General features: G+C 49.3%; 1 protein-coding gene across 1 annotated transcript in view; it reads right to left on the reverse strand.

Moving 5' to 3' along the window:
- Window positions 1–206: 206 nt before the first annotated feature.
- B4galt5 (beta-1,4-galactosyltransferase 5) overlaps window positions 207–27,295 on the reverse strand; it is a 51,803-nt gene continuing 24,714 nt past the window's right edge. Inside the window, 8 exon segments of the mRNA NM_001438263.1 lie at window positions 207–3,142; window positions 3,691–3,792; window positions 6,626–6,748; window positions 7,275–7,462; window positions 8,214–8,330; window positions 9,152–9,276; window positions 10,845–10,958; window positions 16,012–16,146. Coding sequence (NP_001425192.1) covers window positions 2,995–3,142; window positions 3,691–3,792; window positions 6,626–6,748; window positions 7,275–7,462; window positions 8,214–8,330; window positions 9,152–9,276; window positions 10,845–10,958; window positions 16,012–16,146 — 1,052 coding nt within the window. The 3' untranslated portion in view covers window positions 207–2,994.

A 27,295-nucleotide genomic window follows, 5' to 3' on the forward strand; every position in this document is an offset into this window, starting at 1 on the left:
CACACACTGGCAATGACAAACCTTCAATTCATAGCAGTTTGTGATTACAATGCAAGCAGAATCGGGTAGAAAGCAACCAGGACTGCCCACCAAGAATGGTCTGGAACCAAATCTTCCCTTCGTTTTGCTGGTGTCCCCCGTGTGTAGTGTTCTACAGAGGAGGGGGACCTCCATGAAAGGCAGTTGGAAAGAGAGATGACCACCAAGGTTTGGTTATTGAATATGTATTTTTTACTGAAAAAATCATTCATAAATTAACATACAAAAATGTACAAACACATGAGTGAACAATGTAATGACAAGGACTATTTCTGTGAAAAGTGTTTTTAAAACATCTTTAGGCTTCAGTGCAAAAATGTCCCCCTGGCACCTTTAAAACAAAGAGCAAGCTCAGAACAAAGACAGTAATGGTGGCTAAGCCAGTGGCGTCAGTGCCTCGTCGATGGTAGGCACAGTCAGTGTGTGCTCTGCCGCTCTGAGGAAGGAACTCGATGACAGGAGTCCCCATTTTAGCAAAATTAAAGTTTTGCAAATCCCCCCTCCCCAAAGAAAGCCTGTGCGGAGAGAGACCTTGCACACACAGGGCAGTCAGTCAAGGGCAGGTCGGCTTAAGGGTCACTCGTCTGTAGCATGGAGTAATTTCAGCTGCCAAAGTACACCAAGGTCACACTTGATTCTCAATGTCATTTTCTTTAAGCAATGACCTAATGTGTGGTCCAGTGGTGTGGCTCTGACTGTGACATTTCCCACTCGGTATGTGACTGGGCGGACAATGACTGACAGTGCCCACAAGAGTCCACACTAATAACAAACTTGGACATGATTGCAAGGGAACATAAGTGACCCGACTTGAGCAGTAAAAAGACCTTTCTTTGTCCCCAAATCTGCATTTTCCTTCTTAAATCAAGTATCAGCCTTTGGCTTAAAAAGGTGCCCTGTGGCTATTGTGAGGATGCAGGGCTTCAGCCAGGACACATGCTACACACACCACTGTCCCTCCAAGGACACCAAGGCTCTACCACAGCGACAGCATCCCTGACCTTCAGAGTGGAAACAGAAGGATGAGGGGAGAGGGGGCTGGACCCGTGACTCAGTGGCAGAGCTCTTGCCTAGCACATCAGCCATGGGTTTCCTTCCCCGCACTGTAAAACTAACACAGGGGGCAGAGGGTTGAGCCGGGCAGGCGGAACCCAATCTTTATTGCTGTGTGTACCGTAAGACAAAGGCAAGTCAACGCAGCGCCTCGTGCAGCTCCTTGCCCAGTGCAAACAGATGACGTGGTTCACCAGCGCTCTCAAGGGCAGGCACCTGCTCTCTCATACGAGCGGGAAGCGCTCTGCAGCGCCATCTGTTCCCTAGATACCACTCTACTCTACAAAAAGAACAAAAAAAAAGGCCTGGCCAATCACTCCCACAGTCTGTGGGGATCATCTGTCCTCAGAACCAACTGTGTGATGTAAACCCCATCCCCGTGTATCTACACCCCACCCCCACCCATGTAAACCATGAACATCAAGGGTGCTGAAGGCAAAAAGGCGAAGAGCAGAGGCCAGAGGAGAACGCTCCTCGCCACACACAGATCCCTGCTTCAGGGACAGAGGCTGCAGGGAGGCAGACACAGGAAGGAGCTCTGGTTCAGGAAGGAGGTGCCCTTTAGGAGCTGATGTCAGGAAGCAGGGTGACTGCTGGGCCGCCTGTCAAGGATCTGGTGAGAGCTCACCTGGACCCTGGCCGCCATGCACCCCAGTGCCACCTGCTCCCTGGCTGTGCCCTCCCCAACCAATGGCTTCTTAGCACAAGCACAGCAGCTTCCTAGAAACTAAAAAGGGAAACGGAGAAATCACTGAAGCCAGCTGGTCATGCAAGCAGGGCCCAGAGAAACTGTGGCCAAGTTCCAAAGAAAAGAGGGAACAGTCACCCAACAGCCACTCTGCATGTGAGATGTGGAGCTGGAGTGGGCTGCATACACAGCACAGGCTGACTTGGAACTTGTGACATAGCTCACTGGCCTCAGATCTCCTGTTCTCCAGGCCCTGCCAGCCACACTGGAGTGATAAGCCTGTGCCCTGTGCCTCTGCCTCCCCTCCCCCTACACATCCCGGCTGGCTCGGGGTCTGTAAGAGGGGACAGCACTGTGCCCCGAACAGTATTTCCAGCTTAGCTGCTGAGTCTCTAGGAGGAAGACCCTATAGAGGGGGAAGGAGGAAGGAAGGGAGGGGAGAGGCAGGAAAGGAGGGGCAGGGCAGACAAGAGGGGCTGTAAGGACCGGACTGCATTCATTTCCTTCCTAGATGACTGGGACTTGGGAGATGGCACTCAACTGTGTGGGAACCAAGTTGTGTTTGCCACCCAAGGTGATCTTAATATGTGAAGCTCTCACTTTGAAGTGGAGCCAGCTATAAAATTAAACTTTAAAAAGGCATCTTACATGGCTTATTTACAACTGCACTTCTTCAAGAAGTGACTGGTATGTGTCTATCACCCCAAGTTCCTCCCCTCCGCCCTCAGTCCCCACCTAAAGCAGAAAAATTTCTTTAAAAAGAAAAGAAAAAAAAAAAAAACCCTAAACTAAACCAAATGAAAGCCAAAGAGAACTCCAGAGATGCAGAGACCGGCATAGCCGGTCTGCTTCAAGCCAGGGCTGGCTGACCATGGAAGCCTCTGGGCTTGGCCATCCGTCTATCCTAGGGGCGCCTAGCCTGGCCCTGCAATTCTGGAGGTTGCAGCTGAGACAGGACCTGGGTGGACGGAAGAGAGCAGCAGGGCAGACATCTGTCTTGTGGAATAGAAGCCAGTGCTGATGACAGTGTCCTCAAGTCTCCTGTCCCTGTTGGGCCCTGCAGCGAAGGCCTTTGTGCATGTGCTCTGTGACAGTTTTCTGGAGCCCTGTGGTCCTGTGCTCCACTCTCTTTCTGTCCTCCTGTGTTGACCCCACGATGGCGCATCACAGCCTGTCCGAGGGGTGGGTAGGTGGGTGTGGTTTCTCCTCGCGTCTCAGTACTCAGTCACCTGAGCCAGCTCGGGTGTCAAGTTGACAGTTATGTTTTTATACAAGGCGTCGTACGTGACGTTAGCAGAGTAGCTCAGATTGTTGAGACCGTCCAGTCCTTGCCGCTCCTTTGACTTCCTCAGCAGAGCGTACCTGGGAAGCCGAGGACAGAGGGGGACGAGAGCTGATATCCCAGCTTCACAAGCCAAGGGCAGCTGCCTGGGCCAGCCTCACAGCAGCTCATCTAATGCCTCTTAGGCCCAAGGAAATGGAGGCCCCAGAGTCTAATCCAAGGTCAGAACTGGGAAGCTCAGGAAAGAGATTTTCAGAGGAGCGGACAAAAAGTAGTCAGGCTTAGAGCCCTACCACCCCCTGGTAGACACCTTCACAGCTCGGGTGTTAGCAGAGGTGACCCAACTCCCTGCCTGCAGAGGAGATCCGAGGATCTAAGGCTCACCAATGGTCACCTAAAATGTCGACCTTGGTTAATCAGAAGAGATGCACACCCATGATGCCCACCCACACACAGGCACAGGGGTGTACAGCCAGTGATCCCAGCACTGAGGGGGTCGAAGGCAGGAGGACAGTGCTGGAGGCCAGGCCGAGGCACAGAGACAAACTCAACAGAACAGGCCTGGCTAAGGAAGGTGAGGGAAGAAAGTGGCTGAAAGCCACCCTGAGGACCAGAACACAGTACCAACCTGCCAAGAAACTGGACCTCTCCTCGATGGTGGTGAGGAATGGACTTGTATTTTCCTGTGTCCCCTTCTGGCCGGCTCACAGAATAGCCTGCATTTTGTACCCTGTCCAAAACCAAAGGAGTAACAGTGAGACGCTAGAGAGACTAGTAAACTTTACAACACCTCATGACCTCACCAGCAGCAATGTCCAAGCACTTCTCACTCAGCTAACTGATCTGATGGTCACTCAGCAGCCAACTTTTCGTGTGTGTGTGCATGCACATGCACTTGTGTGCTTGTGAAGGTAAGAAGACAACCTTGCATGTTGCATGTCTCTTCAGGCACCATGTGACTTTCCTTTTTGGAGACCAGGCCCCTCGCTGGCCTAGAGCTCATCACACAGGTGGACAGCCAGGGGATTTGAGGCCTCCACTTCCCATGGCTGGGATTATGGTGGTGCTACTGAGACCAACAACCTTTTTGAGACAGGGTCTTCTGTGTAGCTGACTCCCTATATAGATCTGTCTGACCTGGAACTCACAGAGATTCTCCTGCCAAGGGCGGGGATTAACAGCATATGCGACTGTGGTGGTTTCCTGACAAATGTACCCTGTAGGCTTCAGTATTTGAACCCTTGGTCCCCAGACAGCAGTGCTCTTTGGGGAAGGTTAAAAGATGTGGCCTTGCTGGAAGAAGCCAGTCACTGGAAGCAGGCACTGAGAGTTCACAGCCATTTCCAGTTTGCTCTCGCCACTTCATGCCTGAGGTTGAAGACTTGTGCTCCCAGCAGCCTGTCCCAGCTACATGCCCGCTGCCTCTCTGCCATGACGACTCTACTCCTCTGATGTCCGCTGCCTCCTGCCATGACGACTCTACTCCTCTGCAGCCTGAGCCCAGATACACCCACTCTTCTCTAGGTCGCCTTGGTCCTAGTGTAAAGTAACTGGTACAGCCACCACTCTCATGGCTTCAGAGACCAAGGTCAGAGCTTTGACAAGGAACTATCCCCTGGCTTTCCCTGTTTTTAAGAGAGTGAGAGGGAGGGTGGGAGGGAGGGAGGGAGGGAGAAAGAAGAGTCAGGACTAGTGCTTGCTAGAAAACATTCCATTCCTGAGCCACACCCCAGTACCTGCCACGTTGTGTTTTTCGACTGTGTAGTCACACTAAATATTTAATCAATCTGGAGAAATGCTTGCCAGTGGGAACAAAGGATGGTGTACTCCCGACTGCTCACCAGCAGGTTAACTAGCATTTCTGTCTGAGGGGGCTGGGAAGATAGCTCAGGTGATAAAAGTGCCAATCTTGCAAGACTGAGGACTTAAGTTGGGATCTCCAAGAAGCCATGTAAACGCTGGCCCAGTGCTATGTGTCTATACCCCCAGCACTGGGCAGGGGAGAGAGGGAGGGGCAGCTCGCCCCTGGAGTTCAGTGCTAGCCAGCCTGGCTGAGTCAGTGAGCTCCAGGTTCACTGAAAGATCCCCACACTGCAGGGACACGCCTGTGAGCAGGTCACCAGGCGGCCCACCTTCACCTTGGGGGTGGGAGGGTGTTCCACCGACATGGCCACTTGGTGCAGAGAGCCACAGGGAACACGGGGAGATGTTGTTCTAACACGGCCCAGGAGCCTTAACAATTCTGACCAACTTCACCTCTAGCGTTTTTTCTAAAGTCTGAGTCGGTCTGCTTAGTCACTACCTGCAAGCATGGGAACACTAAACACGCCATTAGGAGCCCATGTAAGTGTCAGATGGTATTCCATACAGGACCCCAGCAGGGACACTCACCCCAAGACTGAGGCACTGCCACTATGGGTCTGAGAAACTGACAAAGACATCTGGCGTGACTCACTCACCATGTTCTAAAGACAAACGGAAGTGGTGACGATGCTGTGCTGGGGTGCACAGACTGGGGAATTTTATTTTTATTCTCATATGAATTTTACAGTAAGCATACTCCTTCTCTCCCCTGTTCTATGGAGTCTTACTAGGTAGCCTAGGCTGGCTCTGAATTCAAAGAACTCTCCTCCACTGCCTCCTCGGAGCTGAAATTATAGATCTGAGGAGACACCAAACCTGGCTGCTACCTTATTTCTTTCTAACACCGAAGCAATGAAAATGTCTTTTACATTACGTATGAGTGTTTGGTCTGCACACATGTAAATGGTCCTTGTGCAGGCCTGGTACCCTTGGAGGTGAGGAGAAGGCATGGGATCCCCTGGAGCTGGAGTTAGAGCACACAGTTGTGAGCAGCCATGTGGGTGCTAGGAATTGAACCCAAGTCCTTGGCAAGACTAACAAGTGTTCTAAGCTACCTCTCTGGCCTCAAATTAACCTTTAATTCTGTGTATGTTCGTGTGTGTGTGTGTGTGTGTCACACGGTGTGAGTGCAGGTTCCTACAGAGGGCACCGGATCCTCTGAGCTACAGTCACACACAGCTGGGAACAAGCCATCGTGTTCTGGGGCAGCAGTGTGTGCTCTTAACTGCTGAGCCATTTCTCTGGGTTCCACGGTCATTAGTATAAAAAAGTTAAGCTGTAATTTTAAGTTTCATCTTACATGTCAAAGGGGAAAATGAAAATTGTTGCTTTAGTGGGATGTATAAACTATGCTTTATGCTTTAGTTTGAGTTAGAAGGGTTTTCTGTTGTTTCACGTTCTAGCCCTCTAATTCTTAAAACAAGCTCCCATATCCACCTGACTCCAATACTCATCTCTGTCATGAAAGAAATCAAGGGGCCGCCCCAGAGCTCAGTGCAGGACGGCTGTGCAGGCAGGCGCTGGCTGCTCCCAGGGGCAAAAGCTGGGCATGAGCGTGTAGAGGTGCAGGCTCACACTGCCCGCATGCGCAAACACTATTCTGTGAGCTTTCCAACGTGGCTGCTGCGAGGGCGCTAAGTGACCTGTGCGGCTCCTGGTCTGTGAGACTGGGTTGTGCCAGGGTCGGGTGGGGTGTGTACCTGTTCCACAGGTCGTCATCTTCTCCGCCCCAGCCCCAGAAGGCATTAGGGAAGCCATTGATTTTCCGGAACTGTTCCACAGTCAGGCCGCTCACACCGCCAAAGAACTCTGTGTAAGGAAGTCTGAAAAGAGACCAGGTGGGTTAAAGATCTGACTTGAATCTCCTCATGAATTTGTCTTTGTTTTCCGGCAATGCTGGGGGTGGAACTTAGAGGCTCACCCAGCCAGGCAAGAGGACTGACACCACCCCAGCTGCTAACTGGTTTGCAACAACCTCATTCATTGTACAGTGAGTGCCAGCACGGAACTCAGTGTCCAACCAAGGGTCACAACCAGTGCTCAGCTACTTTACTCCCACCACAGGCTGTTACCACCTGACCACCTCACCCCACAGTCACAATATGACCTACTTCACACCCCAGTCACAATACTAACCTACTTCACACCACTTCACACCCCCAGTCACAATACTAACCCACTTCACACCACTTTATACCCCCACAGTCACAATATAACCCACTTTCGACAGTGAGCAAAATGGTAACAACTGGCCCCATGCATGCTCACTGCTGAGCTCTGTACCACACCCTGCAAGCCACTCATCAGCTGGCACAGCTTAGACTGGCATAGGGAGTAGGAGGCACTCACAGGTACATGTACTTGTCTAGTTTGGTTGCAAAATGCCTGGGCATCTGTCCACAGCCATAGTAGTTTCGGTCACTCTCAGGTATGTGATCGACGTCATGGAAGATCAGACAGTCCCAATCCAAGTCCTTCATGGCTTCTTGAAAGCCAACGTTGAAGAGCATGGCTCGGTTAAAGGGCTGGGTGCCAGCCTGCAAGAGCAAATCGTTCCTTAAGCAAAGACCCGACTGCCTTCTCTGCTCAGCGAAGGGCTCCTAGGAGCCACATGGAAGACCTCTGGGCCCGCAGAGCCTGGGCAGCACTGCTCAGCCCGGTCATCAGGGAGTTCGCTGAACTGTGCCCTGTTTTCTTCAGAGAGCACTGCAGCAGCATGTGCTGCAGCTGAAGAGGCAGCCACAGGATATGCAGGGACAGGCCAGGCACTACCAAGTCTCCAGCCTACACTGCTCACACAGCCCTCACTGTCCCTCGCATGCTGCCCACCTACTTCACAAACACTGAGTCAAGGAGGGTGAGCTCTTCTGCTCATCTCAGCCTGTTTATTCTGAAGCTTCCACCACAACAGGAACTGAGCTCTCCAGGGACAAAGGTCTGAGGATTTCGAATTCTGTGGCAGGTAGAGACTAGTTTACACTAGCTCTGGCCTAGACGAACTGCATTAACCTTCACTTCCCCGGGCCAGTATCAGAACACACGCTCAGGAGAGGCAGAAGGATGTGCTGGCTGGTTTTTGTCAACTGGACCCAGCGGAGAGGAAAGCTGAACGAGGGGCTCTTAGCTGAGAAAGCACCTCCTTAAGACTGGCCTGAAGCGTGTTTTCTTGATTAACAGTGATGTGGGGGGAGGGCCCAGCTCATCGGCTCTTTACACTGAAGACAGGGTCACCTGCACCAGTCTAGATTTCAGGCTCAGAAGAAAGAGAAGGAACGACGGACCACTCACTTGCTCGATCACATAGAAGGCAAACTGCAGGCGCTGGCGCTGGAGCATGGGGAGCAGGTGTCGAAGGAGGACTGGGAGGTGCTCGTGGCGGTTCCGGAAAGGGATGAGGATGGCCACCTGCAGTGGATCGGAGTGGGGTGGGGTGGGGTATCAGTTAGCTGCTGGCTCCAGCTCTCCAGTAAGTTCTCTGCATTGTTACAAAGCTGCATACCCCTGGATGTGCAACCCTTGGGGAACGCTAAGAGGCTCCTCTTCTTGCCCCCAACATCCTCTAACACTGACCTGTGCAGGCAAGGCCACCCTGGAATGACCTGGATCCTATCTAGACTGCAGCTCCAGGAGTTCCATACATCCATGGTGACCAAGCACAAAGTCCCCCCACCCCCAGGCACGCAGACACCAGGTGACCAAGGCCCTTCCATGCTGCACACAGCTCACTCTGTCACACTGCATCTGCGGACACCTGCTGCCACCGCATACGCTTATCCTTGGCTCGCTTATCCTTGGCTCGTGTCACAACCCTTCCCTTCACAGGGCCAGCAACACACAAGCATTTACTAAACACTTGCTCAAACAATGGCCTTGAGTTGCTGTCTCTTTCCCGATACAGTCATCCGGCAGAGGCCTAAGTGTCCAGCTGGAGGACTGCAGAGTCCACTTGTCCTCTGGTAAGCTGCTCTGCGGATACACAGTCCACAAACGTGTCAGCTGACCTACTGGCCCTTCCTCCTGCAAACAATCCTGCCTGGGAACAAAGGGGTTCAGTGGCCCTGGACAACGTCAGGGTGTTGCCATTCTCTATGGCCACAGCAGTCAGTCCTTGGGGGAAACCATTTCTTGAGAAGGAGAGGCAGGGTCCAAGTTCCCTGCCGCCATGGTTCTCAAACCCTGGCGATCCCAGATGGATTCCAGCCCCTGGGGTCTGACTCATAACCCACCTTCCACCGAGGCATGCAGTCTGCAGGCTTCCAGTGTCCTCCAAGCCTGATGGCCGGGTCTCTGGAGAAGAGCTCATGAATATCGTCCATTCTGATCTCACTCATGTTTATGTCTATCGGGCCCTCTGAACAGGGAGGGAAGACAAACAATTAGCCTTTCCCAGCAGCCCTTTCACCTCTGCCCTTTAGTGTGTCACTACCATCCTGCAAAGAAGCCTACCAAAGGGACAACACTTTGGAGACCTGCTTCTGCCAAGGTGGAAAGAGAAACAAAGGGCTGGAGAGATGGCTCAGCGGTTAAGAGCACCCGACTACTCTTCCAGAGGTCCTGAGTTCAATTCCCAGCAACCACATGGTAGCTCACAACCATCTGTAAAGAGATCCGATGCCCTCTTCTGGTGTATCTGAAGACAGCTACAGTGTACTTATAAATAATAAATGATTAAATCTTTAAAAAAAAAAAAACAGAAAGAGAAACAAAGACTCTGAAACTGAGGTAGGGTAACTCTTTCTCAAGATGCCTCCCTGCTACAGGGGCTCCTATTCAACTTCCCAATAAACTGGGGCCCTTCTGAAAGCCTCTTATGTGGACACAGCCTTCATCAGAGGAGGAGCAGAGCAGCACATTTGACTTGTCAGCTCCATCGGAAGCATGGTCAGCTACCTGCCTCACCTCCTCTGACTAAAGGTGCCCAAACGCAGAGCAGTCATCCTTGACAACGCCCCAACATTGACACCATGACAATCAGTAAGTGTTAGGGAAACCAGGCACAGGGGCTTTAATCCCAGCACTTGGGAAGCAGAGGCAGGAGGATCTTTGTGAGGTCCAGGCCAGCCTGGTCTACACAGGGAGTTCCAGGACAGCCAGGAGGACCCCCACTGGGGTTAGAGGCATGGCTACCAGGCATGGCTTTAACATTTTTTAAAAGACTTTTTTGTTTTTTTGTAAGCACAGTCGCTGTCTTCAGACACACCAGAAGAGGGCATCAGATCTCATCACAGATGGTTGTGAGCCACCATGTGGTTGCTGGGAATTGAACTCAGGACCCCTGGAAGAACAGTCAGTGCTCTTAACCGCTGAGCCATCTCTCCAGTCCTAACCTTTTTTTAAAACCAATATTTTGTTAAGAAAATAACTTCTAAGGCTGGAGAGCTGGCCCAGCGGTTAAGAGCACTCATTGCAAAGCACCCAAGTGGAGGCTCACTTGCTCAAGCCCCAGTGTATGTGCAGAGACCCACATGGAGGCAGGACACGTGTGTACATAAAATAATGAAAACCTAATTAAAATACTAAGGAAAAGAAAGAACTTGTAACAACTATCCAGCAGGTGGCAGGAGGGAAGTGGAGGGTGAGCGTGGGAGGGAGCATGTGAAAGAGTGTGACAGAAGAAGGAGGGTGGGGCGAGGGCTCCTGCATCAAACCCCTTAGAACCAGTGACACTAAAGTGACAGCCAATGCCCAGCTCTTTCCTCAGATCTTATGAAGGTCGCTACGGGGTCAGAACACAGCACCACGAGGCATCTGGGGGCAGCAGCAGCAGGTTTAACAGAGAGAGAGGCTGGGTCATAAGGAATTCCTACAGCATGGGCCAGGGAGACACTTCACAAAGAGGCAGGGAGACCCGCTGGTCCCTCCCGCTTCTGGAGTAACAGAAGCCTGCCGGAGCAGAGGAGGCAGGCTGAGGCTACTTACTCATGGAAGGGAGCCTCTCCGGGCAAGGGTGGTTGGCAAAATAGGTGAAATCTTCAGGAAGAAATGTTGTGGTTGGGGGAAAGGCTTCACTGTGGTTCAAGTCCAGAGGATAATCTAGGAAGGGAAGAGAAAGGCAGCTCAGATGAGCACTGGTATGCTGGTTTCCCCTCAGATGTGCTCTATAGCAGCGGAGCAGGGGGTTCAGCACTGGAGCTAAGAGTAGGAAGCTCTCCACAGGACGGAAGCAGAGGGACTGCAGTGATGGCTTCCTTCCCACTTATATTGGCACTGCGGGCTTCGGGCTTCGGGTACTCAGTTTATATAGCTGCTGGGGCTCAGCACTTCCAACAACACCCCAACACCCCCCACCCCACCCTACCCCCAGCAGCAGCCTTGGCGCCTGCACTCATTCACAGAGAGGCACAGCAGACCCGCCGACCTGCTTCTGGTCACCTCCTCTGTGGATTCTCTCTTGCTCATCGAGAGCCACACTGCACTTCCTTCCCATGGCCCCCATGCCTTGCACCTTCCCGTCAGTCTCCCAGGTCCTTGCTATAACTGGCCTCTAGTGTTCACGGTTGACCTGAAGATCCGTGAATATGACTTACTGAGGCCTGTGGGAAGCGGTGCTGGAGTTTTGGACCCATTCTCATCTTCTGCTACTTTGGTTTTACATGGAATTAATTGTTCCCGGTCCAATGTCGTTCCTGCCTCTGCACTACCTCCCAGAGAAGGGTGAGCACCTCCTTGCTATGAGGGTCCCTGCCCCCAGACTCCTCACCCATGCCTCAGGATAGACTTCACCCCATATGCAAGACTGAACTTCATTTTTGAAGTTATAGTTTCTTCTCACTCACTATGGAGCAGATAGAAGCTCCAATGGCTTCCTAAGGGGGAGGGGGATAGAGATGCTCAATGGTTAGAATACCGGCTGCTCTTACAGAAGATTCCAATTCTGTCCCCGGCACCCACAGCTCATGACCATCTGTAACTCCAGTGTCAGGGATCCAATGCCCTCATTCTTGCCTCCATGAATACCATTAAAATTTCAAACCTTGAACAAAGGGCTGAGGTGCCTATTAAACACATCAAAGCAGACCTGGCCTTCAGGTTCTCCCAGCATCCCTCAGTCCCTACTTGTTACAGAGTATGGCCGCATACCCCACCCTTTTTCCTGAACTCTCCAGCCCAGGGCCTGAGACACTGTGGATACTCTCCTTTTGTACCTTTGGCCACCAGGCTGCTGTCCTTGACTGCCGCCCCCCTTCCCCCACAGGAGTCAAGGTCAGGACCACTCTGGACAGATGTCCCTGCCTCTGCCCTCCCACAGATCTACAGTACACTTTCTCCTCCACCATACCTAGGAGTAATTATGTCCTTTCCCTTTCCTCATCAGATACTAGCATGAACATGGTGCACGCAAGGCACACATGTGAGCAAAACACTCAAATATACAAAATGTTTACTGCTTAAAAAAAAGTAAAAGTAAAAAAAAAAAAAAAAAAAAAAAAAAGAGAGAGAGGTGGAGGAACCTGGTGGTGGCAGCACCACATGCCTTTCATCTCAGTACTGGGGAGGCAGGAGGATCTCTGAGTTCAAGGCCAGCCTGGTCTACAAATCAAGTTCCAGGACAGTCAGAGCGACCCCGAGAAACCCTGTCTGGAAGAAAAGGGGACGGGGAGAAATATCTGACTGTGAAGCCTAGTGTATGTGAGAGTGTCTGTTCTCACATGGTTCATGATGGTTGAGCTACACCCTGCAGGCGACTTCCCTATACTGGCCCAGGCCCTCGAAACAGTGGAGCTGGACGGGCTGGTGCCATCAAACAGTGGCTTTTCTCTGAACGTGGAGGAGCTTGCTCCCTGTCCAGCCCTGGCTTTGCCTTGCTGACAATCTACTTCCAACCCCATGGCTGTTCAGGGCCCTTTCCAGCCTGGAACACACGGCTCTCTGGCTCTGCAGTGCTCAGGTGGGGTAGCTGAGTGACAGGGAAGTTGTCCCTTCGCTGGCCTGCGTCTCCTTGTTAGAATGGGAAGTCAGGCAGCTGCCAGAGCGTGGACACCAGGTCCCATGGCAGTGTGTTCTGACAGGGCACTGTGGCTCAGTGCCCCCACTTCCTCAGGTGCTCCTTGTAAGTTAAGATCCCCCAGAGAAATCTGTTGTAGCCCTCGGCCATAACCACAGTCCTGAATTAAGCACCAGGCACAGAGCATAAAAGCCCATGTCCTCATGGAGGGAACTGCTTTACTGCGTGAGGTTCCCAGGCTCCCGCCCCTTAGGCTGCTCAGCCAGTTCCGGCTTTCCTAGACTGGTCGCTCACTTTATTCCATTTGGTTTTTTGAGAAAGAATCTCATGATTCCCAGGCTGGCCCTCAAACTTGCTATGTGACCAAAGAAGCCCTAAAACTCCCAATCCCCAGCTCACACTTATTCTGGTCCCCAAAACCTGGGGACATTGGCCATTCCTGTGCTTTGAGGACTGAGGACACTCTGGACAGCGAGGCTCCCTGTAGCATTATCTCAGCCCTTCACCAGAACTCCCCAACCTCATTTCCCTCTGCAGTCTTCTTACTCTTAAGGGTTTGCACCTTTTTTTCTTCTTCTTTTTTTTTTTTTTCCAGAGCTGGGGACTGAACCCAGGGCCTTGCGCTTGCTAGGCAAGCGCTCTACCCACTGAGCTAAATCCCCAACCCCTAGGGTTTGCACCTTTAATCTCATGTGCACACAGAATGCCCACACATCCTGTGCCCATCACTTGAGTGGACTTAGGAGCACGTCAGCAGAGGACTCTTTTCCAGGGGACTGATCCTGCCACACCAGAAAAGGCCCTGGCATTTCCTCCCACAAGGCTCAACAAAAGCAGCAAGCAGAAGACCCCCTGCAGGGCAGGGCTGGCCTGCAGAGCAGAGCTGAGCTGAACTTCTGCATTGTGAGAATGGCCTCCTGCCCCAAGCTTTAGAGTCACAAAGGAGCACAAACACTTAAGCTGGTTCTCACTCAGTCCATGACTGGACTGGAGAATTTTCAACTCAGCCTGATTTATATTGTTGCCATCTTTTTTCTCAAAGAGTACTAAGAGGCTTCCAATGACCTAATGGCTAATACATTTAACCCAATGACCTAATGGCTAATACATTTAACCCAATGACCTAATGGCTAATACATTTAACCCAATGACCTAATGGCTAATACATTTAGGCCTTTTAACCAGGGACAAAACTCAGGAAGAATAACTTGAGCACTGGACCTGTCTTGGGAGCTGGGGTAAGAAACAGAATGCTTTTCTTGGTTTTGAGATTTTAATGTGTATGAGTATTTTGCCCGCATGTGTGTCTATGTAGAACACGTGTGCCTGATGTCTGCAGAAGTCAAAACTGTGGTTTCGGGTGGTGAGCACTGAGTCTGAATACCACAGGAGCAGCTGGTGACATCCTTCCCTGCCCCACCCGCCAGCTCATGGATTACACCTGATACCAATCTATAACCAACAGGAGGGCAGCATTTCTGCCCTGGTGCTGGGGATGGACTTGGGACTTTGAGTTATATTAGTTCTCTTTAAAAAAAAAAAAAAAAGAAAGAAAGCTGAAGAGATGGCTCAGCAGTTAAGTGTGCTTGACACTCTCCCAAGTTCAGGTCCCACCCCCTTGTAACTTTAGTTTAAAGGGATCTAACACTCTTTTCCTGGCCTGTGTAGGTACCTACACATAAATGAAGTCTCTGAATGAATGAATGAATGAATGAATGAATGAATGAATGAACGAACGAACGAATAGTAAATAAATCTTGAAAGAAGGAAAAGCTGAGAGCAGTGAAGTGCTTAAGAAGGAAAAAGTGCTTGCCACCAAGCCTGAAGAGCTGAGTTCAAATCCTGAGACCCACTTAGTGGGAGGAGAGAACCAACTTCCATATTCACATAGCATTCGCATACCCCACACCCCCAACCCCTCTAAATTAAGGTGAGTGCTAAGATGACCTTTCCCTATATGAAGGTGTGTCTGGTGTGCTAAGTCTTGGCAGAGCTAAGTGCTGTCAAGTGCTTGGTCTTGTCCTCTCTGTGGCCCACCACCAGCTCTCTGTGTAAAGTCCTGTCCTTTCTCACCAGCCCAAAGAGGATTCTCTGAGATTATCATGTTAAAAAGCAAGCTGCTGGGCGCTGGAGAGATGGCTCAGTGGTTAAAAGCACCAACTCCTCTTCCAGAGGTCCTGAGTTCAATTCCCAGCAACCACATGGTGGCTCACAACCATCTGTAATGGGATCCGATGCCCTCTTCTGGTGTGTCTGAGGACAGTGACAGTGTACTCATATACATTAAATAAATAAATCTTTTTGAAAAAGCTTGCTGCTGAAGGTCACACAGCCCTTAAGGCCAAAGGGCAACCTAAAGAGATGGATCAGTACTGTCCTGCTGACTGGTTTAGACTAGAATGTGACTTTTTGGAGAATAAAGAGCTGGTGGCTGGGCTGGAGCAGAGGTCAGGAGGAAGGCTGGGGGAGATGGACCAAGCCAGAGGACACAGATTCAAGGACAAGAAGGTAAAGAAACAGAGTAGCATGGCAGGGCAGTCAGGCTAAGCTAGAGTATAGCTGAGTCTGCCCCAGCAAAAGGCCAATACAATAAGCCTTATACTGCATAGACGTTTCTGCATCTTTATATTAACCCTTTTGCGGGGAGCAGGTTCCCCAAGTGCCCCCACAGTAGCTAGGTGTAATAGTGAACACCTCTAATCCCAGCACTGGGGAAGCAGAGGAAGGTAGATTTCTGTGAGTTTGAAGTCAGTTTGGTCTACATAGGGGAACGTTATCTCAAAAACAAAACAAACAAAAAGCCATATTTTAAAAGATAACATTAAGTTCAGAATAAAAATTCCAGTACTCAGGAGACAAAGACAGGCAGATCTCTGAGTTCAAGGCCAACCTGGTATACAGAGCAAGTTCTAGGACAACCAGTGCTACACAGAAAAACCCTGTCTTGAAAAACAAATCAAACACAACAAAAGAAAGAAAGAAAGAAAATGCAGCCTTCTGGTCAGCTCGCACATTCTGAACACAGCTGAGATGACATCTGGACTAGCCCGTCTTTCGATACATTCTTATGGAGGTGATTCCTGAGCCCTCCCTGCCTTCCCTGGGAGCAGACACTGCTTAGGGCTCTCTTCCCTAGCTCACCTGAGTCATTCAGGCTGCTGTTCCTCTTGGCGTAGGCGCTGCGGACCACCTGCTCATACACCTGGGCACCGATGGTCCTCACGTTGTCCCGAAGCAGGATGCCTTGAGCCTGCACCATGAAGAGGTAGGTGTTCACTGTGGAAAAGTGGGGGAAAGAGAGATGACTAGCATGCATGGGCAAAGCATCTATCACACAGCAGTGGGACTCTTTATTTCTGAGCCTTTAAAGCCTCTCTCACCTCTAAAACCTTCTGAGGTCTCATCCCTGGTTCTCTACCCAGGATTCAGGATACTCACAGCTCTTGGGCAGCCAGTAGGGCTCAGGGGGATTTCAGTCAACCCGAGATAAGTGTAGAAAAACAGTAAACTGCAGTTATGTCCCACCTGATCTGCAAACATTCATTCACAGTGCCGTCAAGCACAGTGACAGTCATAAAGACCTTTACAGACCAATGAAAACACTTTCAAAGATCTCTGTTTGCTCTCAGCACATAATCACTTTAAACTTATTCCTCACTCAGAATGAAGCTACAGGTTACTCTTCCCCACCCCCTCCATTCCTACCCCCAGCCTCATCTCTATCCCCACCCCAGCACTGAAGTCTGTATAGAATATAGACTAAAATGTCCCACCCATCCACCAACACCCAAGGCAGTAAGTAAGGCACGCTCAGGCTGCGTGCTCTTCAAGTAACCTGAGTAAACTAAGGTGTACTGTGTAAACGGGCCAGTCACCTCACCAGGAGCTAGTGTGGCTGCTCATTCAGGCTTGCAGGAGGCAACCACACCCCACAAGTAATGTCTTCTTTCCTGGCCAGCTATTCCACGTGACTCAGTCCCTGTCACAGGGACAGGAGTGACTTACAAGTCTTCTCTGCTAGTGTCTAAGGTGGAATCTTTGACACTTGGCTGGCCTCCAATGTGGCCTCAGGCTGTTGTACAGGGTTTACTGTCTTGGCACTCGGTCCTCAGCACATGTGGCCTTGGGCTGCCAATTCTGGCTTAACAAGCTGTATCCAAGTGACATGCACCGATATGATCCCTGTGCCCCACACAGAACAGGCAGTAAGAACAGAAAGGACACCACTGCACTCCACTCAGCCAGTGATGCTACACTGGTGGTGGGAATGGCGTGGGACAAAGCAGCTCAGTGTGGAGACCCCAGGCACTCAGCACAAGACTGTCACACTGAGAACAGCTTCGGCACTAAGGCCACAGGATGCAACAGGGCTCTGTGCTGGAAGACACATGCACACTCACCCCACCCTCCAAGAACAGAACAGATATAGGGCTTGTTCTCCACATCAGAATCTTAAAGCTGTAGCTCTGAGAAGCTTGTGCACAAGACCAACATCTCATTTTCTATACCTGCAGTGAGCGCAGGGTCATGGCAGGATGGCATTCCATTGACCATTCAACATTAAACACAAGACTTAAATCTCCTATGAGATCTCTCGCCTGCTTCTTTCTGTGGCATTTTTCTATGTTCACATGACCCCATCTTCCCTCACCTCTAACAGACTGTTACACCAGCTGCTGGGAAGCATCTTTTTTTTCTTTTTCTTTTTTTTTTGGAGCTGGGGACCGAACCCAGGGCCTTGCGTTTACTAGGCAAGCGCTCTACCACTGAGCTAAATCCCCAACCCCAAACAGGAAACCCAGCCTTCAAACCAGACCCATTATGTATACTTGGGAATTGTTGCAGGCTTTTTTTTTTTTTTTTTTTTTTTTTCTTTTTTTCGGAGCTGGGGACCGAACCCAGGGCCTTGCGCTTGCTAGGCAAGCGCTCTACCGCTGAGCCAAATCCCCAACCCCTGGGAAGCATCTTAAAACCAAGCTGTTCCTTCAATGGACTGGGGGGAAGGGGGTGTAAGTGCAGGTCTGAGGACAGAAGGGCCTTTAGTGAACGGCATCCGCCTCCTTTCAAACAGGGCTTCTCTTTGGCCTGAAGTTCACAAATGAGGCAAGACTGGCTGACTAGTGAGTACTGAAGATGCTCAAGTTTCCACTGCCTGGGGCTGGGGTTCCAAGCACAAGTCCTAATGCTTGGCATTTTCACATGGGTGCTATGGATGAACTCAGGCTCTTTGGAAGCAGTTTATCAACTGAATCTCTCTCTGGCCCTAGACACATGCTCACAGAAGGTGCAGAGTACCTGGGCACTGCAGACAATCCTCTCCCTCCCCCCCTCCCCCAGAGGGGGCCCTCTGGTGCAGCCATCCCCAAAGTGGGCTCAGAAACCCAGGTTCTTGCATCTGCCCCCAGGCACTGGAACCAGGGCAGTCGTGCTTGGACCTAAAGTTATACCAAGCTCACAGATGACACCAATGTGGCTAGCCCACGGGCACGCCTGGAACCACGGTGCTACAGGTGCACATTTATCGTCCTTCTTTGTCTCTCTTCCTCTCCCTAAGAATTCAAGGCACTGAGAAAGCCATCCGCACTCCACAGTGACTTCCGAGAGGTGGGATAAACCACTGTTCCCTACTGGCTTCATCACTAGGAGCTTTTGGATCTGGATTTGTAGGGGATTAAGTAGTGCACCTGTGGAGGCCAGCATCGTGTCTTCACCCCCCTCATCTCTCAACCCCTTATTTTTAAGGAAAGGTCTCTAACTGAACCTGGTGCTCACCAGTTTGTAAGTTGGGCAGCCAGTGAGTGTTGGGAGATCAATCTCTGACTCTGCCAGCTCAATGTTGGAATTACAGATCACCAACCACACCCAGCCTTCGTGCTGGTGCTGAACTGAGGTCCTCATGCTTGCACCAGAGTACTTTATCCAGGGAGCCATTTCCCCAGCCCTGCTTTGGTTCTTTTGATTCAGGGTCTCCCTAAAACACCCTGGCTGACCTTAAACTGGCTGTGTAGTTCAGGCTGGCCTTGAACTCACAACCCTCCAGCGTCAGCCCTAATGCTGAGATTTTAGGTGTGTGTCACCCTCCCCAACTACAATTGTTTTGTTTTTCCTTTTTGTTTTTTATTTTTCTCCTACAATGAACACCCTGCTGCTGTGCTGTCACAACCGAGCCTGGTGGCTGAAATGAAATGGTTAACAGATTGAAGCTGGACTACCCTGCCAGCATGCACAAAACTAGACAGAGCTGTCTAGGCTTAGCCATACACATCTGCTTCACTGGGGCTATAATGGTCTCCTCTTCAGACATATAAATCTCAAGAAACCTTCAAACTTAGGTCAGCACAGAGTTCTTGAGGAAGCCAATGCCAGCCTTCCCTTTTGGTCCCAGCTGTGTTTCTGCTGTTGTGATAAAAACCACCCTGATAAAACAAGCTAGGGCAGAAAGGCTTCGCCCTGCTAACAACCTCCGCTTATAGTCCATCGCTCTAAGGAGGTCAGAGTGGGAAGCAGCTAGGAGAGAAGTGACTGTGTGTGCTTGTTAGCTGGTGCTCAGCTGACTCTGGGCTCTTCTGCAGTTCAGGGTCCCCTTTCAGGCCTGGCTTTGGGGTCAAGGTGACTCACTGGATAAAGGTGCTTTGGTCAATCTTGACCACCTGAGTTTGATGTCTGGGATTCAGGTTATAGGAGACCTGACTCTTGAGAACTTCCATCCCTCATAAATAATAAATTAAAAATGTAAACTGTTTGTAACTTGTTATATTAACAGTTTGTAAATACTGAATGAGTCTTGTCATTTGACTAAGAAATTCACATATACGCACACTCACTAAAGCTTCTGTTTAACCACAGGAATGTGCCCAACCCTGAAAAAAATAATAGAACAGGAAGGCAAATATTGCCAAACAAAGAGAAGCAGTCACAGACCCAGACTCAGCCCGCTAACAAACACCATCCAGAAAGAATGATTTCCAAGAATACAGGCAATCTGTAAGACGTTGCCATCTGCAAAGAAAATTCCACTATGGAGTAGGTCCAAAATGTTCCCCGTGACGTTCAACACATTTCTTACTCAACTTTTCCCAGCCACTCCAGACAACCCCACTGCCATGTGTGTTCCTCCGATGGTGTCTTAGCCTTCAACTTGGACAGCACTGGTGGCCATGCTGACAAAGTGTCCAGGTGCAGAGAGCAAGCGCTCGCTCATCTGCTACCCCAGAACTGCCAACTGAAGCCCCCCATGGAAGGCTCCAGCAGCTCCCCAAACCAGTACCTGGCCCTGTCATGTCACCAGCAACATCAACAGATCTCTGCAGAATCAGCTGGAGGAAAATCTGTTTGGGGTATTTCTGGTAATAAACCTATCAATCCCTGGCTAGAAATCTGCTAAATATTGGTAAAGAGCAGCCACAGCCTGTTATTAATTCTTACTAAGCTTGCTGGAGGCAAAAATCCCCTTAATCTTATTAGAGAAGCTGCTAAGTACCTTCTGTCACATACAGAGTGACCGGCAGTGACAGACTGTACAGGACCCTACACGTGTCCCACCCTTCTGTTACATGCACAAGCCAATGAGATGAACTATATATAGAAACTTATGGGCATCCCTAGAAAGTCATTACTAAACTTAGTCACACAAGCTAATGTCCAAGCAGAAACACAACCTCCAGTTTGAACCCCTACTCAGAGAACTTCGCCTTTATGGGAAGATGCTGTCTTGACCTTTTTTCCATACGAGTGAACATTTTTTGTTTCAAATTCCTTCTGGAGCATTGGCCACGTGTTTAGTGAAGTCAGAATCTCATAGGTACAAACCCCATGCTCTGGGACATTACAGTGATCTTCTCTTTGACAAGCACTATTTCCATCACCATGGTCCTGATCCGCACTGGTTGAGCTGCAGTTAAAAGCCAATTTTAGTTGGATATCCAACTGTGAGGTGCTCAGTGGAGTCAGCAAATGCCTCCCACAGACTTTAGACTTCTTTTGTGGAAGCAGGCGAGAGCATGGGGTTGGGGGAGGTTGAGACAGCACAGAGCAGGCACTGGTTCAGGAATGCTGCTGTAGTGTGTGGGCTGCTAAAGTGACACTTCGCACAAACCAGCCTTGCTGATGGATGACACTGTAATTACTACCCAGCCCAGGCCCACATTGAGGAGTCTCTCATAACCATGACACAGATAAGAAAAATAAACTTTTCCACGCAGCTGTAGCTTACTCAGAGCATTTCCAGGCACAGACATAGCATCTCCTCTCTCCTCCTGGGTTCTAATCAGGACCTGCAGCTTTCTCTTGCACACACAGAAAAAAAAAATCCCTCACAAAATTACCAGATTGGAAGTAAAATAATGGGGCATAAGGAACCCATGAGGAAGAGAAAGGTCAAGAGCAAATACACTTAGGAGAGTTTGTTGTAGACCCGTGCCCTAGTTAGTGTGCCCAGGAAGAAAGACACAGCCCAGTAGAGCTGTCTGTGCTACACTAAGGGTATAAGCACCACTCTGAAAGCCATGGCGTTGAAGAAAGAGTCCAGGACTAGACTTCAGTTGGGCCAACTAATAAATCCTCAAAACGAATAAATGCACACCCCACCTAAACACCAAGGTTCCATCCAAAGCCAACCCTGGGCATTTGCTCCTTCCTGCAAAGCTGCCCTTTGAAGGCTGAAGCAGGAAGATGGTCCTCAGTTCAACCTGGTCTGCACAGCAATCAGGCTCAGCCCTCTTCTGTAATGGGTAAAGCCAAACCTGACAACTTGTTTGATGTCCAAGACATACACTCTGGAAGGCACCAGAGCAATGTCTCTGTCACATGGGTAACAGAGAACAGGAGGGCATGTGTAGAAAGATAGTAATGTGATGCCAGTGTGCTGGCACAAAGTGCATGGACTTCTAAATCTGACATGGGCTATGGTTCTGAATAACCAAATCCCACCCTAACCACCAGAGATTACAGGGTCCTGGCTCCCACTAAGGTTGTCAGAGAAGAATGAACCCATTCATTCTGCATCTCCATGGCTTCCTATGGAGTCTGTGTAGTTCCTGTTTCCTGATTCACTGGTGTTTTCCTAACAACGCCTGCATGTGGGACCTCTGAGGTCACTGACTTGCAGGCTGTTTGTTGCCTTTGAGTCACAGAAGAGGGAACAGAGGTCTGCCTAAGTCATCTGACCTTGCAAACTCAGATTTCACAACAGGGCTATCTCTGGAGTCCAGGTCTCTCAAGGGCCCAAACCACCCTTGTGTCACTCTCTGATAAGATCTTTTTACTGTCAGGGCCACATGCCCAATTGATTCCCAGAATTCTTCAATGCTAGGCACCAATACAACATGCCAGGAGGCATTCTGAGAACCTTCAGAGATTTATAAAGGTTTTAAAATGTGGTGCTTGAATGAGAGTCACTGACTTAAACATTTAGAATCTACTCACACTGAGACAGCATAGAGAGACTGACAAACACAACGTTTCTTTTTAAAAAGAAGCTATAAAGCTAGAGAGAGACTCAGCAGTTACTGCTTACTGAACAATCATGAGAACCAGAATTCAGATCACAACACCCATGTAAAGAGCCTGGCACTTCAGCTCCAAGGTGGGTAGAGACAGCGAGATCCCAGGGTTGCTGGCTTTGAGTCTAGCTGAGGAAACTCAAACCCTAGGTCCCTGGAAAAGAATCTGCTTCAAAGGCATTAAGGGAAAAGTGACAGAAGAGGATGCTTGGTGCCATCTGACACAGGCACACATGAGAGTACACACAGGTGCACACGGGAGCACACACAGGCGCACATGCATTTATACACAGACACTTAGCTGGAGAGTAGCATATGCCTTTAATCCCAGAACTTGGGAGAAGAATCAGGATCTCTGAATCAAGGACAGCCTGGTCTACACAGTGAGTTCCCGGACAGCTGGGGCTATACAGCGAGACCCTGTCTCAGGAGGAAAAATACGAAATTCTCAAATACACCGACATTTACACATAAATAAATCTTTTTTTAAAAGAATTATTTATTTATTTTATGTGTAAGAGTACACTGTAGCTGTCTTCAGACACACCAGAAGAGAACACTGGATCCCATTACAGATGTTGTGAGCCACCGTGTGGTTGCTGGGAATTGAACTCAGGACCTCTGGAAGAGGAGTCAGTACTATTAACTGCTGAGCTATCCTCCAGCCCCACAAATAAATCTTTTTCTTTTTTTAAGCTATAAAAAGTAAGTATGGTGACTCATGCCTGTAATCTCACTAGAGACCTGAGTGGATTGGGAATTCAGGGTTATCCTTTTTAAGTGTTTGGGGCTAACCTCAGCTATATGGGACCCTGGTTTGGTTTTGTTTGTTATAAAGTCAGTCCTGGTAATCCATACCTTTAATTCCAGCTCTCATGAGGCAGAGGAAGGCTAACCAAGGCTACATAGTAAGACCCCATATCAATAACCAAGAAGCCCACACAAACCAAGAAAAAGATTGGCTTTTAGAAAGGAAAAATAAAAAGCTACATTTCTTTCCCCTAAAATGCAAGGAGACTTTTGGCTGCAGAATATGCATGCATGCAATATTCTATCCTTTAAATGCTTTGGAGCAACAGAAAGTGTTAAGGAAACTGGATGTGGAATCACAGGACAGTGGATCACAGGACAAAGGGCAAACAAAGGCTTTCATTTCAGGCCGACTAAGGGAGAAACTGCCTTTTGTTCTCCAAGGCCTTTCAATCCCAGACACAAAAGCCACTCAGTCTACCACAGGTTGTTTCCAGTCAACTTATTTCCAAACATTAAAATATAAAATAAAACAATGTGATGAAATCAATAGCCATACATGCAGTGTCTTGCAAACAACCCCACCAACTGGCCAATCCTTTTAAATGGCACTCAATTAGACATCTAAACAAAGCTTGCTGGGCAGCTCAGGACAGGTAGGTTAAGCCCCAGCTCCCACTCTTACCAAGGCTGTTGGTGAGAATGCAAATACTAAGTTCTCCCCATATTTATATAGGTAGGAATATAAATTCTAACTGCAACTAAGATTTTTAAATTCTGAATAGCATGAAACTGACCAACCCTCACCAGGCACATGCCCCACACACAGAGAGTCAAGCAGAGACGCTCAAGCCTCACACTACATGCCCAACGGGAATCCTGGGCCAGAAGGAGCTGCACAGAGCCTTTGGCTACTGTCAGCAGCACAGGTGTTGACCAGCACCCACAGTCCCCTGGACTGGGTAGTTAGACAGGGAAAGATACTGTGGGAGCACAGCCAGGCTCTGTGTGTCTGCTTTCTCGTTCCAGACTCTCTCCACTACAGCCTTGGTTCGTCCTGTGATACCAGGTTCCTGCTGCTGCCTGCTCATAAGTTCTTACCTCTCCTGATGCCCTTCCACCCCACGCTGGAACTGCCCACTCCTATCTCTGATCTTCCTAGCTGACATGCTACCATGACCCTGCCCACTTCACCAAGAGGCATCTTCCCCTTGAGTAAGCCGCAGCCTGCCGCATAGCACATGTGCTGTGATGGGCACCTGCCCCTGCCATACCTAATGACCTCAGCTTTACAAAAGCCAACAAGGGATGCCACATTCCCCTCAAGTCATCCACCCTGTCTTGAAACCCAGAAGAGAGCTTCCCAAAACCACAACTATCTATAAAAACCATAGCTCAGGGTTGGGGATTTAGCTCAGTGGTAGAGCGCTTGCCTAGCAAGCGCAAGGCCCTGGGTTCGGTCCCCAGCTCTGAAAAATAGAAAAAAAAAAAACAAAAACAAAAACAAAAAAAACCCCATAGCTCAGTACTGACAAAGGCTGCGGGCCCCTCTCCAGAGAGCGGCATTTATACCAGACGCCAGTAGTCTTCTGACTCTGTGTGGTGAGAAGCACATCTATAACCTTGGCACTTGGGATGTACCAGAAGTCAAGGTGACACACAAGTTTGAGGCTAGCCTGGACTATGTGAGACCCTGTCTCAAGAGAAAACAAAACAAACTTCTTCCTAAGGGAAACTGACTGCAGGCACAGAGAGGTCTGGGCTGAGGAGGTGACATGGTGCCCAGCATATTCACCCTGAAGGCTTCAACATCTGCACGGGGCCGGCGAGACGGCTTAGTGTGCAAGGCTGTGTGCTGTTAAGCCTGTCACCTGAATTGGATCTCTGGGATCCACATGACCTCCATATATGTACTCAAACATATTCACATATCCACAGATACATGGATACATACAAACAAAACAGCAATGTAATTAAAAATATTAAAAAGAAGCTCTAAAAAAAAAAAAAGAAACTCTACATAAACAAGAAGGGTAGGGAGAATTCGGAGTCAAAGATGCTCTACAGCATGCTGTTCTCTCTGTACTGAACCTTTACAGATTTAGTAGTGAGAACAGAAAGTAAAGGAGAGATAAGTTTGTCTGTCTGTCTGTCTGTCTCCTTTACTTTCCTACCTAGGAAAGGAAGTCCTCCTGGATTGCCTGGAACTTTCTATTTAGACCAGGCTAGCCTCAAACTCACAGAGCTCTCCCTGCCTTTGTCTCGATCGATCATAGGGATTAAAGGAATGTACCACCACCCCTGGCTATTAAGAGAGATGTTTTTTGTTCTTGTTTTTTAATTATTTATTTTCTTTCTTTGTTGCAATAAAACATTCCCCCCTAGGGAAAGCTTTGTATAGTAAAGGTTTCTGTGTCAAACCGCACTGATTTTCTGCTCTCTGGCACATGTATTATATGTAGTAGGTGATGTAATATAAATGTATTCTATCTCTCAGGTGACACAAGCCCTGCAACCCAGGCCTTACACTTGCATCTTCCTGCCTCAACTTCCCTCTCTGACTCAGTTTCTGCGCTGACCCTCCTTCAGAAGGCCACCCTCCCCTCTTTGTGTCTAGTGAGGAGGACACTATAATTGGATCACAGTTAGCCTGGAGGATCCTAACAGATTAATGGGGTTATCTATTCTTTGAGAATTCCAGTTTCTAAGAAGGCATCATCCCAGTTTATATTAACACCCGACTTGCCAAACATTTGAGGTCAGAGCCAAGTTTTCATCAGAGTAGCCAAAGACCCAGAGAAAGCACTAGAAACTGCCCAGCCTGAAGCACACACACAAGACTCCAGAGTCTGAAGGGGGAGGCTTCCCTCCAGTCTAAATAGGAGACTGCAGCTAACACTTGCCTGCAGCCCCAGATAGCAATGCAGAGCAAACAGAGACAGAGGCCTCCGATGATGGGTGGTGCCTCTCCTGTGGTCTGACAGAATGCCAGTCAGACAAAGCTCAGAGCAGATGGGTGCTTGCTTTTAATCCCAGGCTTAGGAGGCAGAGCCAAGTAGACCTCTGGGAGTTCTGGTCATCCAAGTCCACACAGTGAGGCCCTGTCTCAAAACACAGTGCAGGACAAGTTTGATTTTGGATCTAAGTTGCCAAATAAACCTAAGTCAAAATATAGTAAAACTAAGAATCCTGTAAATGAATCGAGGATCATGATTTAGGGGTATATATATAGGCCCCAGCTGGCTATGTAAGAAGTTAAGGCGACCAGTGACTATCTCCTGTCCCACAAGCCATTATTTGGTTTATAGGATCTACCATACCATGCTGGACTGAAGATGGCTTAGGGGTTCAGAGCATGCATTACTCTTACAGAGGGACCCAGCATAATCCCAGCACTCGCCGCTTCAGGTGGCTCTCACACGCCTGTAACTCCAGCTCCACAGATTCTAACACCTCTGGCCTACAGGGGTACACCCCCACACATGACACACACAAACATATATGCATGATTAAAGGTATCTTGGGTCCACGTCCTGTTTGGCATGACTTAGAAGAGAGTTCATAAAGCCTGTAGGCACTGTGGTGCATACCTGCAAGTTCAAAGTTCACAAGTGGAGGCAGGAAGACTGAGGGCTCAAGATTATCCTTGGCCTTGTAGCAAGACCTATAAGGCCAGCCCGTGGGAGATTGTCCACACACACAGGTACCACATACCTCAGTGCAAAGGGAGAGCCTTTCGTTCCTGCCACTCCAATGCCTGTCACAACACTCTAAGAGCAGCTCTGTAAGGGTCATGACCTCAGACAATGCCCTGCTGCATCCTGGACTTTCAGAAAGCAACTTATCACTACAACAAAGTATTCTCTCTGGAAGCAAAGAGAGGGCTGGGGAGGGTGGACAGCTGAAGTCACCTTTGTAGGAATACCCAAACACAAACCACTCATTCTCAAGTCAGTATTTCCATCACTCTCATCTCGGTCACTCACACACTGTAGTTACAAATAAGTAAGGAAACAAACAAACTAATGGATGAACAAGCAGCTGAAGCCTAACCCACACTGATACCATGCTGGCAACCGTATTGCTCAGAAATGCAGCAAAAATTAAATTACAGAGGCTGTAATAGATTTGGCACTTTATTTTTAAATATTAACAAGACTGCCGAGGGGAGCACA

This window comes from Rattus norvegicus, chromosome 3, assembly GCF_021556685.1.
Source record: "Rattus norvegicus strain SHRSP/BbbUtx chromosome 3, alternate assembly SHRSP_T2T, whole genome shotgun sequence".
Classification (NCBI taxonomy): domain Eukaryota; kingdom Metazoa; phylum Chordata; class Mammalia; order Rodentia; family Muridae; genus Rattus; species Rattus norvegicus.